Source organism: Ruditapes philippinarum, unplaced genomic scaffold (genome assembly GCF_026571515.1).
Source record: "Ruditapes philippinarum isolate M1 unplaced genomic scaffold, ASM2657151v2 ctg140_1_1_1_1, whole genome shotgun sequence".
In the NCBI taxonomy this organism is placed as follows: domain Eukaryota; kingdom Metazoa; phylum Mollusca; class Bivalvia; order Venerida; family Veneridae; genus Ruditapes; species Ruditapes philippinarum.
Genome location: NW_026852852.1, coordinates 215,514 through 233,691, shown reverse-complemented (window position 1 = coordinate 233,691; position 18,178 = coordinate 215,514). Strand labels below are relative to the sequence as shown.

Below are 18,178 nucleotides of genomic sequence, written 5' to 3'. Positions count from 1 at the left end.
CCATAGAAACTTGAAAATAACTGTAAAAGCTAGCAGCGATCTCTATGTCAATGATCTTGTCTTTAAGACATCGTGCAGTTATTTTGTCATATGATTAGAACAAATATCCTCATATGGCAAAAATTAATTATAGGAAGTTTTTTTTTTTATCAAATAAACAAGACAAAGTACTTTTGAATGTAAACAGAAATGACGTAATATGCACTCGCTATCGCTAGCACTCGAATAAACAACAACAAAAAATCTTGATATTTTATACCAGGCAATAGTTCATTTTCATTTAGGATGGAACAGACTATAGTGTAATAATAATAAGTTGTCGTCATTTGCGTTTATCAAATGTAACGTAAAAACTCGCTATATGTTAGCGTTAAACTATGCCCGCGTCAATGAATATTTTTTTTCACTTTAAATTTTTAAAGTTCCTTTTTATATGAGTTATAAAAAGGTATTTGTGTTTGTGCAAGTTCATTACCCAATTTATTTAACTTGCCATCCTTATCACCATCATCATCATCATCATCATCATCATCATCATCATCATCATCATCATTATCATCATCATCATCATCATTATCATCATCATCATCACCATCATCACCATTATCTCCATTACATCACCACCACCACTACCATCAAAATCACCATCACAACCACCATAATCAACATCATATTCATCAGCAGTATCACCACTACTGCCGCCGCCACCAACCTCATCATCATCACATCATCACCGACACCACCCTCATCATCATCACATCTTCACCACCACCACCCTCCTCATCATCACATCATCACCACCACCACCCTCATCATCATCACATCATCACCACCACCACCCTCCTCATCATCACATCATTATCACCACCACCACCCTCATCATCATCACATCATCACCACCACCACCCTCATCATCATCACATCATCACCAACACCCCCCTCATCATCATCACATCACCACCACCACCACTACCACCACCGTCATCACCACATCATCATAACAACCACCACACCACCACCACTAGCATCATTATCATCATCACCAAACCACCACCACCATCATCACATCATCACCAACACACCATTGTCAGCATCATCATCACCATCATTATCATCATTAATATGTGATTATATAGCTAGATTTACATCAAAATTGAAAAATGGCATGAACCTATGCAATTATACGTTTACTCCCGCTATTAAATGAGCCGCGTCACGACAAAACCAACATAGTGCGTTTGCAACCAGCATTGATCCAGACCAGCCTGCGCATCCGCAGTCTGATCAGGATCCATATTGTTCGCTATCAGTTTCTTTCATTGTAATAGGATCTGTAAGCGAACAGCATGGATCCTGATGAGACTGCGCGGATGCACAGGCTGGTCTGGATCCATGCTGGTCGCAAACCCATTATGTTGGTTTTGTCGTGACACGGCTCAAATGGATAATAGTATTATGGATATAGAAATTCAGAATTACTTTGTTTAAAACATGTGACGTGCCCCTTGCACTGTGAATATTTCTAAAAAAAATGAGTCATAAGATGTGAACATTTAACCTATAATGATGATTTGTCAAACTTTCATTTCTAGGACTGTCCATTATCAATTTTGTGGATATGAAAAATGAAAATATGGAGTTTGTCCGTCTTAAATATTCTGTGCTGTGAAAAAGACTTATCAGGTTTTAAAATATTTAACTTTGTCTGTTTGCTTGTGTCTTAAATTTTGTGAAGGTACGGAGCCTTAAAGTAAACCTAAAGACACGTCCAGTTTTAAATAGAGAATATACTTATTATTTAGGACATTTCTAACTAACACAACCGGAGAAATATTTTTTTGTATCTCTTTTCTCCCTTAAATACCCTCCTATATTTCCGATCATTACGTATTGTGTTAATACAAGTAAATGAGCCGTGTGGTTTAAAACAATACGCACTCTAACATTTTTTATTTAAAGTTTAGATACCCGGTAGATCTATTTATATCGGTCGCTCACAAAGTAATATAGCGGTAATGTCTTTAATACAAGATATTGTTATCATATTATATTTCTTGTAGGTATGTATATCACCAATAAGAACAAAACCATTAACGTTATGTTTAAGAGATCTTTTGATGAATGTAAATATCAAATCATTGGTAAAAAAGGGACGTATGACGAATTGATTTAGAAAAAATTCTTAATACTAGGACAGTCATGATAAATGGTATCACAATAGTTTGTTTGTCCAAAAGAAAAACACTGTAGTAAACGAGGCAGTGAATATTTAGCATTTTAAGAGCTGTTTAAATGTTAATGCTAGACAACTTATATACGCACCGTGTGGGAACCGGAAGTGCTCGGCCTTTGCCACCTGTATAGAGAGCAAGACCTGCCAGCATACCCCCCCCCCCCTTGCAGTCTGACCGGGCACTTTACTGTTGACTAACTTTATATCCCAAAGATTAATTTCTGAAAAACGGAAATTTAAAAAATCCCTATAAGATATCAGTCAAGAAATACTAAAAAAGGTATTATCTGATTTTGATTTTGTTAAAAGATTATGTGTATTTTACAATGAACTCTGATTTTGATTTTTTTAAAAAAAGATGTGTATTTTACAAATAAACTTAGACCAGACAATAGATTTATATAAAACGCTTATTATAATGATAAAAGGAATTAATTATAATTATGTACAATATATATTTGTAGAATAATACTGTAGTTAGCTCCCATAACAACACTTCAGTGCTAAGGGGAATTAACTTCAAAACAAAATTATAAAATATTATAATACGAGTTACCTCCCGTAGATATGCTGCTATTTATACGGAACGATCAGTTTATTTGTACATTATAAGTTAATTATACGCACACGTTTTAATATATTAAATGATCCTATAGTTATTGGAAGATGACCTTTATTATATTGCGAACAATAGTTTTAAAAGGTCATCTTAAGGGGGTCTAGTAATTCATAAACGTATATAACATTTGAATTTTTACGGGCTATTCTCTAAAAAGTTGTAACATAGAATGTCTCTGTTGTTCACAACAAACATGAATATTGAACGAAACGAAAATAAAACAAAATACATGTATAGAGTATTATGATATATTCTAATTAAATGGTAAATCTGTCTGTAGTTTACAAAAAGTTTGGTCTGAATTTTTATTTAAACAAAATGCCTGCATATAAGAAATATGTTTGTATATTTCCTTTTCAGCGCATGACCATACACAGAATCATTGCTAAACGGTTAAAACCTACATTGTCCTACAACAAAATAGCACCATTATAGTTTGTTCCGCAACATTTTATTATATTCATGCAGCGTTTTCATGTGTAACAAATGAAAGGAACATATATAGTTCTATGTGACAGCTATTTCGAGAATCGACTTTAATATTCATAATAATTAAGGACACAACATAATTTTACCGTTTATGAATTTTATGAAATGGTTCAAAAGATACACTTTATACACTTTAGATAGATCTTTATAACTATTTTTACAATGATTTAACTAAAAAAGTAATCATTCTTTCATACAGACATTCTGAAATTATTTTTAAAAGCATAAAATATAGCTTAACATATGCTTCAGATTTTTTTAAATTCTTCAAAAATGTCAAACATGTAGCGTTAAAATTAAATGTGTGGTAATAAAATATGTTGTTTGTTAAGGTAGTAAAATGTTACAAAGTATAGTATTTTGACTTCCATACACAATATCAATTCACCAAAATTATACCAGTTGCCAATAGATCAAAATAAGCAAAAGATAATTCCTGTGTATGCAAATGAGTATATTTTTGGAAACTGTAACACGATACCAAAAGTATAAAGTTTTTGAAAAAATAAATATGCTCGCATTAATGATACATATACTATGGTTTACGTTCGCCTGTATAGAAAGCTTATACACACGCGCTCTCGTTCCTGTTTGTTAACCAATGAAGGCTTTGCTTCTTGCTCGAGAAAAGAATAGCGTGGGTCCCCGACTGGGTTTGAACCCACGCAGCTATCTTCAGAGATGACGCATCGAACATGCCGCCACAACTGTTTCTTGTTCTGGCTGAACCCAGGAGTGCACTGTATTCTCTGCTAAGAGCTATACCTGTAAATAACTACCATTTGTTATTTATTTATTTATTTATTTATTTATTTACAAATGAAAGAGGGACTGATAACAAAACAGATACGGATGTGGGACGGGGAATTAATGTATTACCAAATTACTAGTAAACCTGTTCCTCGTGTTTACATAGTTAAGTGCTATAAATAGACCAGCCAGATGGCTTATCAGAATGTTTACATCGTATCTCCTTCATACATGTATTCGTATTACTTCGGGTTCGTGGAAATCAAGTAAGTTTTGTTCTTCTTTTTTGCCATGATGAAATTAAAGAATTCTTTGTAATTGTAAACTTTCAGTGAAACCTTTTTTCTTCCTGCATCTTCTTCATGTTCTGATATAGTAACCAGCGTTTATTTTGATTGTCACTTCGTAGTCTACACTTAAAAGCATTAAGAAATTATGTGAAGATGCTAGCATGCTTTCCATTTGTATGACCCAGATTCGCAGAGTCAAGCGTCTTAAGAATTTGTAGGGAAGTGCTAAAAAGTTATAAAACTAGGACGTTTTATTAAAAACATAATTATACAGTATACAAAATGAAACATTATTGGTCCCCTTCACGTGTACGTGCTATTTAATTGGAACGTATAACGTTCCTGGTACTAGCTAGGTATATAAATAAGAAAACCTCAATAATTTAAACATATATTTTTTTTATATAATATCGATTATAAACAATAAAACATAACATTTTTAAATACATTGTATGTCTTAAAATATCCCGGATATGTTTACAGATGCAAGATATGATGTCTCGGGGTGAGAATGATAACTTAATTATTGTACAAATGTACTTGCGGTACGGTAAGACATAATTGAGCCGTGTCATGACAAAACCGACATAATGGGTTAATTTGCGACCAGCATGGATCCAGACCAGCCTTCGCATCCGCGCAGTCTGATCAGAATCTATGCTGTTCGCTATGAGTTTCTCTTCTTGTAATACGGTTTGTAAGCGAACATCATGGATCCTGATCAAACTGCGCGGATGCGCAGGCTGGTCTGGATCCATGCTGGTCGCAAACCCATTATGTTATTTTTGTCATGACACGGCTTATATTATTTCAGCTTGGTTTTATTATATAAGCGTCGCGCAAATTTTATAGGAATCGAACCATCAACTCCTAGGTTTGTAGACCAAACGCTTTAACTATAAAACGTGCATTGCAAGTCGGGTGGTCGTTTGAATTATCTGCCCCTGACACTACTCATAATCAAGAGAGGGTGGTTGCTATAGATCAATCTGACATCGACGTCGCTGACAGATGTGTTAATATTGTTCTATGCTTGCGTCATTATAGCGCCCCCTGCAGGGTGAATTTGACAGTTCTCTTAATTAATGACTAATTTACAACTACTTGTCACATTATTTAAATTATCTCCCTTAACTGAAAGGAAGCTGATGCGTTTTCTATGGATTAATTAAAACTTGCGTCTGTTGGAGATATTTGGACACAATGGTATAACTTTCAAAATTTCTGCTTTTATTACTAAAACTGTTGTAGACACACGTTATTATTCACAATGCGGATGTTCATAAAATAGCATTTCTAACTGAAACCGTTCACACGTTTATAGAATGCTCTTTATGAGTAATGTAATTTTTTTAAAAACATTGAAGACGATAGCTTCAAAAGCAAGATAATGTGGATGTTGATAGAAGTTGATAGAATAACATAAAACAGAAGGCTGCAGTTAAATCGGGCATTTGTTAGCCTATTGGTGTGGCTTTTTGCCATTTTACTATGAATTTACTAAGAGGCCTTTTGTGGGCGGACTTTTGTCAATATATTAATCAATCTTTGTACGAAATTTTGTAAATTGTATACGTAATTTTGTAGTCTTTCCATTTTTTTTTTGAATATCAAAATGTGTGTAGTCATTTATACTCATGTACAAGAAAAACTGTCAGTCTTTTAAATAGAGGCCTTTATAAAAGGTAACTATCAGGTTCACAGGTATATAATGAATTGTGTAAGATACATGACACCTCTGTGTTGTCTATAAGGTCAGTATTTAGATGTCAGAAAGCCTTATTAAAAGATGGTAAAACTGACTTAAAAGCTGCCTTCCACCGTTCCTGTCAGCCCACTAAACTAATGTTGCTGATGTTTAATTCTAATTAAACAAGATATCAGACTTGCATTGCAAAACCTTATTGATAATGTTGGTATATCATCGGGGTCAGTTTATAAGAATATAACTTAGAAGTTAAAACTAAAAAAACCTTTGTGCTCGATATGTCCTGGACCTCTTGACGGAAGAACAGGCGGTCACCTGTGTAAAAACTGCCAAATACCCTTTTTTAAAGTACAAAAAATGTAGAATTTCAAAACTGCTTTGAGGTGATGAACTTGAGTGTATTGTTTTGCGCCCCAAAGCCCCAAAGACATGTGACTAATAAGCAGTGGTTACGCAAAGACAAAGATATACCACCATCTGATCTCCTCGGCTATAATAAAGCGACATATTGGAACTGCTTCGGTCACGTGGTTCCGTTATTGTGTTTGCGTCATTTTTAAAATTTCAAAAATACTTTAACTTTTCCATCAATGTGACTCGGGTCATGTCTCATGTTTTACGATTGTATAACGAACGAATAAAAACCGCGGCAAAAGTTTTGTATGCCATGTGTTCATATTCTGATGGACCCTTTGTTTAAATTTCAGTTTCAAATGGACAAAATAACAATGTTCTGTCAAAAGTGTAAAATGAATTACTGCCCTCCTTTGCCTAATTCGTGACAATGTAGCTGCACACGAGGGTGTGCTGGTTCAGGAGTCCAAAGAAAAGGAAAAAGTGGCATAAGATCCCCACCCCACTTATTCTCCGGACCTTTGTCCCTATGATTTTTTTTCTTGTTTCCCTTATTAAAGATACATGTAACTCTACCTTGATGCCGATTTGCTTTTAAATGTGCGTTAGGTAGTGCAATTTTCCAGTGTCTATAGGGTGTGTCCAAAGACGCGTACTTTTCTGTCTTCACAGAGTTGATTTTAATGCTAGTAAATTGAATTTCTGCTAGGCTACTTCACGCCTCAAAAATCACTATGACAAATTGAAATATCCACCCCTCGTACACGTAGTCTTCATCTTTGTTTTGGATATAAAGAATGGCGATTTACCACTTTTCAAACGTTTCAGATCTGTTTGACGGTTTGTTTTTATTATGAATTATGTTTATATACGTTAAGCATATCTCGGTGGATTACTATGCTAGGTCATATTATTAAGTAGACCTTCTACTACTACTTATGTATAAGCTGATTGGAAGGTCAGCATTGGACGTCTTAATTAGTGCTGAAACTTGTATAAAGAGGAATGTATATAATTATACAACATGGTTTGTCTGAAATATGGATTTATAAAGATTAAACGGGTTAGTTTTAGCTTGAGAAATCCAGCTGTTTTATTTTATCCCATTGAACGCTCGTTAGGTAACCACTTAAAAGAAAAAAATCCACGCCGGGACACCATGCTAACATTTTTAATCATTTATGCTTCTTTTCCCTTTTTCTTCTTTTTTTCTCTCATTGAATCATCACTGTTCAGTAATTAATCAACGGAAACCAGTACAACAGTTACTGGCTCGACATCAATTCTTCTTAGAGAACCTCGTGCATGTTTACGTCGGATATCGGTTCGAAAGACTATCAATTATCATATAGGCGAAATGCAGGGGTGATAGGTCGTGGAATCGAATATACCTTCCGTACATTTGAATATATGACATTTGCCCACAGTCTTTACGCTACTCAGTTTAACAATTTTCATTTATATTGCAGTATTAAACACTACCATCAACAAGACCATTGCGCAAATCTGGTATGGTCTGGGACTAAAAATGTCACATGGTAAAACTGAATGTGATACCCCGATGTCAAGATCAAAATACAAAAACGTCACTTTGACATATTAGAATGTAATCACTCTCGCACAATTTTGTGTTAACAATACTATTGTCATTATGCGGTTTGCCAGCGGTCAAACATTTAAGAAACTGACCACTTGTCTGACCAGTCACCCGTTTAAGACTTTAATGTATGACTTGAAAAAATGTAAAACGAAGCTACGCGATTCTAAATTATTTTGACCCGCCTGGTTAGTAAATTTAATGTATACTAGCATTTATATCGAGTTATTTGAAGATAAATACGGGTTCTTTTTTTCTTTTTTTTTACTCAAACAGTGCAGTACAAGTTATTTTTAAAATTTATTTCCCATGAAAATTTGATATTTTGTGGCACATGTAGGCAGTGTGTAAATAATGCCTGTGATAAGGACTTATATATAATCTAACAGTAAATACATATAAAACTGATGTAGATATGATTATTTATATCATCATCGTATCTGTTATTCGTTTTCTAATATTTTTCTTTTCTCAACTACTAGAAGATAACATTTTTGTCTTGATCAACTGTCAACATTAACCATTCATTGATTAATGTACTATTTAAGCTTCCGAAATGTTCAGTATAATTTGTTTGTCATGAATAATATTGATTTAAAAAGAATAAAAAATTGAATAACTACGAAAAGCAAATTTTGTGTCAACATGCCATTCACCTTTTAACAACAGACACAGGAGAATGTGTTTTCCAACCTTATACAAAGTATTAATTATTGATTATGAAGTCCATTAACAGAGCACTGCACTTTTTATAGAAGTGATCAATAATTAGTATAATGAATGAATATAAAAATAGTTTATTAATTTGTCAGCGAACATTGATGCATTACTGTTAATTAATCGAGAGTGTTTCATAACATACGGTGAAGATTGTTTCATATTAGATATTTACCTCTTTCAGTAAAATACCGTTTTATTAAACAATGTTGTCCGTCGGTCAGATCGTGTAGCTTGGTACAGTCTGCTTACAAGTCAGTAAAAATCTGCACGGTCAAGGCAACCGTGTGCTTTCAATAGCGTAGTAATCCGAAGTATGAACTCAAATTTAAATACTAAGAATAAAAGTGGGAACTAGGAAACTTATGAATTATTGAAGGTATTTCGATATTTGTTTATAATATAGATGTACTTTGCATGCTTTACGAATAAAAATGTTAAAGAAATGAAACATGTCTGGGAATGTTATATCAACATGCATGATGCTACAATTGTGTTTAATTAATGTATCCACTTTACAATTTTAATGTTTTCTTTTGTAATCATTATGTTGTTACTTGCGATTGTAAATAATCAGAACAATTTTTCTTTCGTGGAAAGCTGTGCATGTGTGTTTTATTTGTGTGTGTGTGTTTTGTTGTTGTTCTTGTTTAATGTTTTAGTCATTGATTTAGAGCACGCAAGATGCTTATCATGCAAAGAACGCAGTGACGAATGTAAAATAAGTTGTCATTAAAGTATAAAAAACATGAACTAGGTGTTATTTTGCTTTCCATACAAGATAGTATTACAGATATTATGTAGTATTATAATATGTCGTCTGTTTAAGTCTGCGTAAAATTTTCTATTCTTTTTCTCTCTTTTAAAGTACAAGGGAATGTATAAAATATTTTAACTTATATTAGATGTTTGTCCTATACATATATGCATTGAAAAAAATAAAATTCGCCATTTTAATAGTGATTTTATCATAAGTGTAAAATGAAAGCAGGAAAAGAACAGAACAATCATCGAGAAATATATATGATTGCTGTTGAGTACATAAGATCTTATTTTGCAACAGTCAAATGAATTTCTTGAAGATGTATTGTATTTATCTACTTTGCGGCGTATGACGTAACATCATAAACGTACTTAAATTGTTACGTTATATTATTATTATTATTTTCTTTTCTTTTTAACAGATGGATTTAACGAAACGGAAAATATTTCTTCTGCTGTTAGGCGCATCTGGTGTGACTCTTATAGTCTTGGCGAACTTGTTTGAGTTTGGTTCAACCCACGAAGTCTTTCTGGTGGCTGCAAATTTCCACAACAGTTCATTGTCATACCTCACGTCTTTAAACTTGAATCTCGGTATTCTTCCAGACAATAATAAGAGAAATAGAGGTTCGTTAGTAAGCAAGGGATTCAGGAGTAATTTAGATGAATTAGTAAGAAATCCAAAGTTTAACATAACGGATGTTACATTACGTTACAGGAAAAAGCATACTAAAAGTTTATCGCGTGATGACGCTGCTATTAATAGATCTAACAACGGAATTGAAATTGATACAGTGACTAAAGTTTCTAGCAGTGATAGTATTGATGACTGGGATTTAAGTAAATCTCGCGTTAATAACGATAGTCCTACTAATTATGACTCGGATAATAGTGTCAATGTTGGTGAAATGACTAGAGTAACAAACAGTGCTATACATAATCAGGTGTCAGTGAACTTTCGTCCAGATTATTCCTATATAGAAACAAGAAGAACTAATGATATCAAAACAAAACCTGTGTCTGCAAATTCACAGAGCCAAAATGCATTAAACAATGACCATAACTCCAATAGTAATCAGCAATTATTAAAACAATATCTTTCAAAATTGACTCATGAAACGGAAATATCAAACCGGGCGAAGAATGGTTTGGAAAAGGGTTTCCTGTATAGAAATAGATCGGTTTATGGGAACAAACCGCCGAAAGAAGTAAAACAATTTAGTGTTGGTATTGAAAATGTCAAAGACAAAAATGATAATGAGTTGATTAACGAAGATGTTCTAATACCACCTAAAGACAACCGTGAAATCAACGTGATTAATAACTTACCAAAGCGAAAAGAGAGCGTAAAAGATAACGATAAAGTTGATGAAGAAGCCCTTAAACCATTATCTAACCAGAATACAAGTGAGTCAAACAAAATCTTTCAGACGATATCACAGAGAAACGAAGTTGATAGAACTGAAAACACTCAAAATCGCCAAGTAAACACAGGTGACATTCCGCCTGAAATTTTACAAAAATATATGAAAAATAATGAACAAATAGCAAACGATGACGATTTTGAATTACTTGAAACAAAAGCGTCCGAGGATAACAAACGTGATAGAAATTTCAACGGAAATGGAAGATATCTTAATGGCGGTATTCTTCAAGACAATAACAATATTCAGCCCCAAAATATTCAAGAAGCAATGGGTAATAATGTGTTTCATCAGACGATGGATATTCCAGACAGTGGGCAAATGGAAAGTCATGCTGATCATGGCATTCCAGACAATTATAGGCGACTTGAAAGTCAGACTGATCAAGACAAAGATGTATTAGCTGTAGAAGGGTTTTCTCTAGATACCAGCTGTTCAAGGGGGTTTAGTTCGTTTGAGGATATACTTTGTATGGTAAGTTTGATAAAATATTCTGAAACTGTTAAATATAGAGGTTTTTATGGAATTGTACTACATGCTTTCGCCACTTTATAAATATTTATAGTAATTTTGCTTAATCTTAATACGTTTGAGGTTTTCCATATCTTAGAATGGCCATTTTTATGCTCGTACCAATGGGACTTCGAGGAAAAATGTAACCGCTTCAAATCAGAGATAAACGGACCAATTAGAGGTTTATGATTATGTCGTTGTTTTTTCTATGCAGCGTATTCTTATACAGATAATGACGATTAAATTTGCAGATCACAAGCATGCACATTGCATAGTCTTAAGAATAAAAAACACTGAAGCGTATGTCTAGAAGATATTCATTTAGAAACATGTGCTTTATCAATGAGGCGAATTCTGTACTTGAAAAAATAAATATGGTGTCATTCCTTTTTCAGAAGCGACCACAGTTCTTACCGGACTTCCGGAATCCTTGCTGGTACCAGCATGGAATTTTAAGATGTCTGCCTTATTTCCATATCATTGGCGTATGTAAAACGGGAACCACAGATCTATTCGAACGCCTTTCTCATCATCCTCAGATTTTGAAAAACCGTGGAATTCTGGGTAAAGAAACGTGGTATTGGACTTGGAGACGCTATGGACATAGTAAACATTCTTTTTACAATTATTATATAAGTCATTTATTCATATGTTATAAAAGTTTAACTTGTACTCTTATTCATGTTAATATGTAAAGCGTGAAAGAGTAACAAACATTTATTATCCATTTTGTGTTACGAGTTATTAAAAATACTTAACACTTAGAACTACAAGGAGAATAGTTTCTGCCTTAGGGAAGTGAAAGAAGTTCAAGTATTTGCCTTTATTTAAAAAACCGACACATATGTACATATTATTTGATGACAATAAATGCAGGCGATAGAAATTTTGAATTTAAAGGTGTTAAGGTTTAGGTAGACCAAACATAGGGGAGGTAAATCGAGTTACATTTTGGGACGTTTCCACGAGTACATGTATTTCTTACAAGATTTTTAAAAAGTATTAGATAATTATATAAAGCATGAGCAAATATCTTTGTCATTTAGTCATATAAAAGTTCGATATACACAATTTTTCACTTTGGCAAGAAGAATACAATGTAGTCGAAAAGACAAAGTCACACTGCGTTGTGGCGTTTTATTATTTCGACATCATCGCTCTGTCAACCCGGCAAAATATGCATGGCTCTGACCAGACACCATACAAATCTTTTTTTTTTTTCGACACAACAGGTAATTTCTACAGGTCATATGCAGAGATGATGACATTGAACGATTTTATTGACCAGTTTGAAGCTCCTGCTATAGAGAGTTACACGAAGAGACTGCCTAATGGAACACTATATCATCCGGCTGTTACAGGTATGCCTCTATATTGTTTACGTCACGTGACAAAATTACGTACATCCAAACCACTTAAAGGGCTGTTGAAAAGAAAACAACGTCATTTTTGTGGTTTGGTAACAAAGAAAAATGATTTTTATTATTTAGATCATTTTAGGGATAAAGCATTGAAGCTTTAGTGCCACTGGGTCAAACTCATGAATGTACGGACACATATAAAGTTTGTGTTTGTCCATCCTCGGTAATCTAGGCGCACTCCTTACGAGTACACTTCAAACAGTCAGTGTTGCCAACGGAATTAATACCCGTGGGTTCCGAGGATAGTGTCAAATTTTTCGACATTTTGTTTTTTAGATTCACTACATGAAATCTCTACATAATCTCAATCATTCACCATACATTTATGAAGTGCATTTTATCAGTATTCGTCAGATATCTATTGAAAATATTAATATTTAAGGAAATGCATTTTAATATCTCTACGATTTTTCAATAACCACAAACCATACATTATATAACAGATTTTAGACGCATTGATAAACTAAAATTTACAATTGTTAATTAAAGCTGTGTAGAGTCTGGGACGACCGCTTTTAAGGAAAAATCATATTTAAATATAATTTGTATTGTCTCAAATCAGTAAATCAGAAACATTTAAGACATTTTTTATTATTTTGCATAGATGTCATCACGTCGGTATAATTTGCACTTGTAACGTTTTCTATTAAAAAAAGTTTGCCGTATTGGACGTTCTTTAGGGTTTTTTTTTTCGTCTTTACTTTATCCTGCTTTGAATAAGGAAAGGTACATTTTCAATTTCATGGACTCCATACTTACATGATAGGCAATTTACTATCGGTGATTGCATTGCAAGGGAAGATATTATAAAAGCCAACTTTGTATATATGTTATTATGAGACATGCATATTATCATGAGACATAGAAATGTTTGACGAATACCCCGACTTTCATGTTATTATATAACATTATATGAGGGGTAAAAATGTGACAAATCACAGACCCCCTACTTTATAATTGTAATGGGTGCCCTGCAGGTCAATATTTACATTTGACACATGTTTTACTAATGAGTATATTAGATAAGGTGATGGTAACAACATTTGTGACTTGTGTGTTTTCGAACATAAGTTTGACATACATGTACGCCTCGAGCGCTATAGTAATCATATAAAGATGTTATACTTATCTGGTACATCAGCTTAACGTACCAATTAAGTTAAAGGCACATCATACCTGGGAATGAATACATATACAAATTGGTTTTAGAATGTTGTAATAATTGATTGAGAGCATGCGAGACGCTTATCACCTGCATTGATAGAGTAGCACTGGAAGTCAAATTTGTTATAAATGTAGCAAAATGTAAATAAAATATTATGTTCGCTTCCATTCACTTTAACTGTACTCGCTGCCAAATTTCTATTGAAGCAAATGATGACTCAGCTATATGGCAAATTAATACTCTTTTTGAAACTGAAAAAGTGTGACACATATATGTTAAAAAACTCTTGAAAATAGAAATGAAAACATTTTTGCGGGCTGATGGGTCTTTAATAAAAATTTCGGCCATGTCTGAATAAATCGATGTTGTATTTTTCTACATTATTCACAACGTTTCAACATTTATTTCATGTCATAGCCCGTCAGCAGTTTATTTCAGTTAAAAGTTATTTCACACGAAACCAAATTCCATTAATAACACTTGTTTTTTCAGGACATGGAGACCCTATGGACTTCTGGGATCAGTCGTCATGGAAACGGATACCACAGAATGACTTTACTGCTGATATTCCAAGACTGACCACGCCCAGTTTAATAAAGCACGTGAATCCAAACATAAGACTAATTTTGATCTTAAGAGATCCAATAGAGAGGTAAGATATATAAGTAGAATAAGCAAAGTTAAATGTTAAGAGTCCCATCCCTATTCCACAACAGGTTAAAATTTGTCTTATTAAACAGCTAAAATAGTATGTATTTATCATAAGTCAAATGAAATGTTATATATACATGTTTCATTTTGTTTTTGGATATTTCGGGTGAAAATCTTGGCGCATATTATGTAAAATAATCAAAACATATGTTTCTTTCACCCGAAACCGTTTTTTTGTATCCATCAGATGCTATAAAATATATTCTGCGGAAATCAACAACAACCAGTATCGATAAAGTTACAACAGACTGTAATAATAATATACTAAATGTAAATGATCCATATTTATGTTTTTGATTTTCATTAAGGAAGGGACTGCAATACTTTTCCAGGAGTCAGCATTTATGTGAATGTTTTCAATCGTGCAATTTCAATTTGGCACCGTGTTTGTATTTTGTTGATCACATGTAGTACGCTTATAAACGTCTGTTTATCTTATTTAATTTGTTACATGCAAATTGTTGAAATGATATATTGTGATTTAGTGTCTGGCTTCAACCCTGTTACACGTTTATAAAGAGCAACAACTCTGTAATTGGGAAGCTGAAACTGTCGGTATACATTACATCCCCTGATTAGTATAATTATATACATGATGTAAATTCATACATGTACGAGCTGTAAATTCGTATCATACATGTACGAGCGTTAGCAGTTACACTACACCTGTCAATTCGAGCTTACTTCTTAGAAACCATTCTGACATTTATTTTCAGATTATTCAGTAACTATTTGCACGGGCAATTTGGATCTACGGCGGATGAATTTCACCGTGATGTGGTATTATCTCGTGCCTTATTGAAGGCATGCACGGCAAACCGGAGCATGAAGTCATGTTTGTATGATGAAAACATCATCAGATCTTTAAGAGTAAGTAATTCTAATTATTATATTTGTACACATTATCTTCGCTTGTAAATTCTTTGACTTTTTAAACGTTCCCCCAGTAATTTTCAATGCAAGAAGCATACAGTAAAATGTTTATTTAGCATATCAATGTTAACGATTTATCTTGGCTGAACGAACATTATCCCGGTATTTCGCTTTAATTCCAAAATGAAATAATGGATAGTTAAATATGCATAAATATTGTCATATCGGAAGTAAAACATTTTCATTTTAATTAATTATATTTTATAGGTACCAATTTCCGGAAGTTTTTACTCCGTTCATATCAAGGAATGGTTGAAAGTGTTTCCAAGAAAACAAATATTTATCACCAGAACTGAAGCATTTGCTAAAAGCATCGCAAACACATTGCTTGGAATTTTTAGATTTCTTCGTCTAGGTTTGTTTATTTACGATATTTCTTGTTTAAAATGATATTTTCAATTTGTTCCAATGGTACATCATCAGTTACAATGATATTATCAGTCATATGTTGTAGTTTTGATATGAATTTCTTGCAAACAATAGCTGAGGCTTATTATGCATAAAAAAGACACACAGAGCTTGTGAGGTTTTGTTAGGACGATGTTGCTTATTTGTTGATTGGAAGCTTACTGGAGTCAATAAAGAAATATCATATCAGTAATGAGTCTTAGGCTTTTAATTATCGTTCTTACCTTATATCGTTGACTTGAAGCTTTCTTATCCTTTTATTTCGGTTTTCCTGCTTAAATTCATTACGAAAAAAAGAGAAAAAAATGAACATATAAATTAATGATGCGGATAGACGTCAGAGTTACACATTCCATTATATTTTGCTAACGTTTTTCTTTTCTATTTTTAGACCCATTGCCAACGAGAGATTTATACCGTATTGCCAACATGCCACATTTCTATAACACAAAAGCCAAAGAAACATCCGGTTCTATACGACCAGAGACAATAGATATTCTAAGAGTAATGTTTGAACCATATAATATAGAATTAGCCGGCATCTTAAACGATGAAAATTTTAATTTTAATAATGTCAGCTGAACTTCAGGTTTTGACGTCACGATATCAATTGAAGACCAGTCAAAAACTGAATTGGAATCGTACTCCGATTATTCACTCCACAGTGTTACAGAAAAGACCAAAAAGTCATATGCTGTGATAAATTTGACAGGTATTGAAAACTACATATAGAAAACTACATAAACACAATTTGATGCTACAATTTTGTATGAGCTTAAATACTGTATGTAGATATAGATTGAAAAAAATCTGCAGGAAAACCTCGGTGTATAGGTGTATACGATGATTTAGACGGAAGTGCAACTTACTAATTGAGGAAACGCAGACAATACTCGGGTGTTCATGTGACATTTATTTGCTAATGCTAATGTTTCGTTCAATATTTGAATAATATACATATGCCATGAGGAGATCTAATGTTATGTACAATAAACATGTGATCACTCACCCCTATATCTTAAAGCGAGTAAACGTTTGTATTATTTAGCCCCATGCTGCCAAAGTATATTATGTCTTCATACATCGTCTTATTGATATTCTGTTACGAGATTTATCATTTTATTTGTGAACATTATAGCTATGCTATATTTTGCATCTTTGCATGCATATTTTTACAGCAATATTTACATTTATATTTTTATAAGAAAAATAAAGAAAAATGCTAAACCATACATTTTGTGTTGTTAATATCACATTGTATAAATGGTTGACAGGCTTGTGTAGACGGACAAGTGACATGTAGATATATTCGTTTGTCTAAAGACATGAACAGTTAAATTTCTACCTTTCTGTTGGAGGAAGACCTTAGGTTGCCGTCTGAATATTACATGTACTTCAATTACGAGCAGTCACCTGAGTAGAACCATTAACCTATGTAAAAGAGCGAGCTAGATAGATTCGTCGCATGGAGATTCTAAATCCATATCAGCGGAGGACAACTGATTTAAAATAATTTGCCTTTACCACTCAGCCGTGTAGTTTTCCTAACTGGAAGAGAGTGATATTTGTAATGGCTTGAAAATGAGAGACGTCTATTAGTTTTTGTTTCTTTTTTACGTGATTGAAATCGGAATACTAACTTTTATAAAGAAAAGATTAAGTTTATTACTTATGGTGTATCACATTATCTTTTTGCTGCTAACCACTGACTACTCAAATGATGTTTTATAAACGCGTTTCAATGCACGTGCTTGTGGTAAAATGAACAGCTTTTATGCTTTTTATGCTTAAGTATAACTTTACACACCACTGGTCTCTATCTCATTAAGGAAAGCAACACGATTTTCATCAACAGAAACTTTGATTTCATTGTTTCTAGTATTTACTAGTCTATACTCGTAGGTCTTTCAACATATTTAAATTATTAAAGATATTAAGACACATAAATGATTGGTCAAAAGTAATAATTATGGCCCCAAATAATTAAGTAATGATATCGAGGGGATAACCTTCCAGTCCTATTCCCTCGTGTATTAAGACTTATCAAAATATGTACATTTGAAAAACAATCCGTCTTATTTATG

At 33.2% G+C, this 18,178-nt stretch overlaps 1 protein-coding gene across 2 annotated transcripts; it reads left to right on the top strand.

Annotated features, from left to right (window-relative positions):
* The first annotated feature begins 5,512 nt into the window (after positions 1-5,512).
* Positions 5,513-17,326, top strand: LOC132726294 (uncharacterized). Of its 2 annotated transcripts, none has more exons than XM_060711604.1 (8): positions 5,513-5,587; positions 9,942-11,417; positions 11,852-12,062; positions 12,689-12,817; positions 14,535-14,694; positions 15,470-15,623; positions 15,894-16,041; positions 16,486-17,326. In XM_060711604.1, exons 1-8 carry the CDS (start codon positions 5,585-5,587, stop codon positions 16,674-16,676), a joined length of 2,472 nt encoding a protein of 823 aa, XP_060567587.1. In that variant the 5' UTR covers positions 5,513-5,584; the 3' UTR covers positions 16,677-17,326. The 2 variants fall into 2 exon arrangements, with proteins under 2 accessions (XP_060567587.1, XP_060567594.1); XM_060711611.1 differs by lacking the exon at positions 5,513-5,587 and adding an exon at positions 8,927-9,136.
* The last annotated feature ends 852 nt before the right edge of the window (positions 17,327-18,178 follow it).

What these genes read in the sequence shown, in the direction of transcription:
- LOC132726294 (XM_060711604.1), top strand. An exon ending in TTGAGGATATACTTTGTATG is followed by an intron (nt 11,418 to 11,851) that starts GTAAGTTTGATA and finishes TTCCTTTTTCAG; the next exon opens with AAGCGACCACAGTTCTTACC. An exon ending in TTTTAGATTTCTTCGTCTAG is followed by an intron (nt 16,042 to 16,485) that starts GTTTGTTTATTT and finishes TTCTATTTTTAG; the next exon opens with ACCCATTGCCAACGAGAGAT.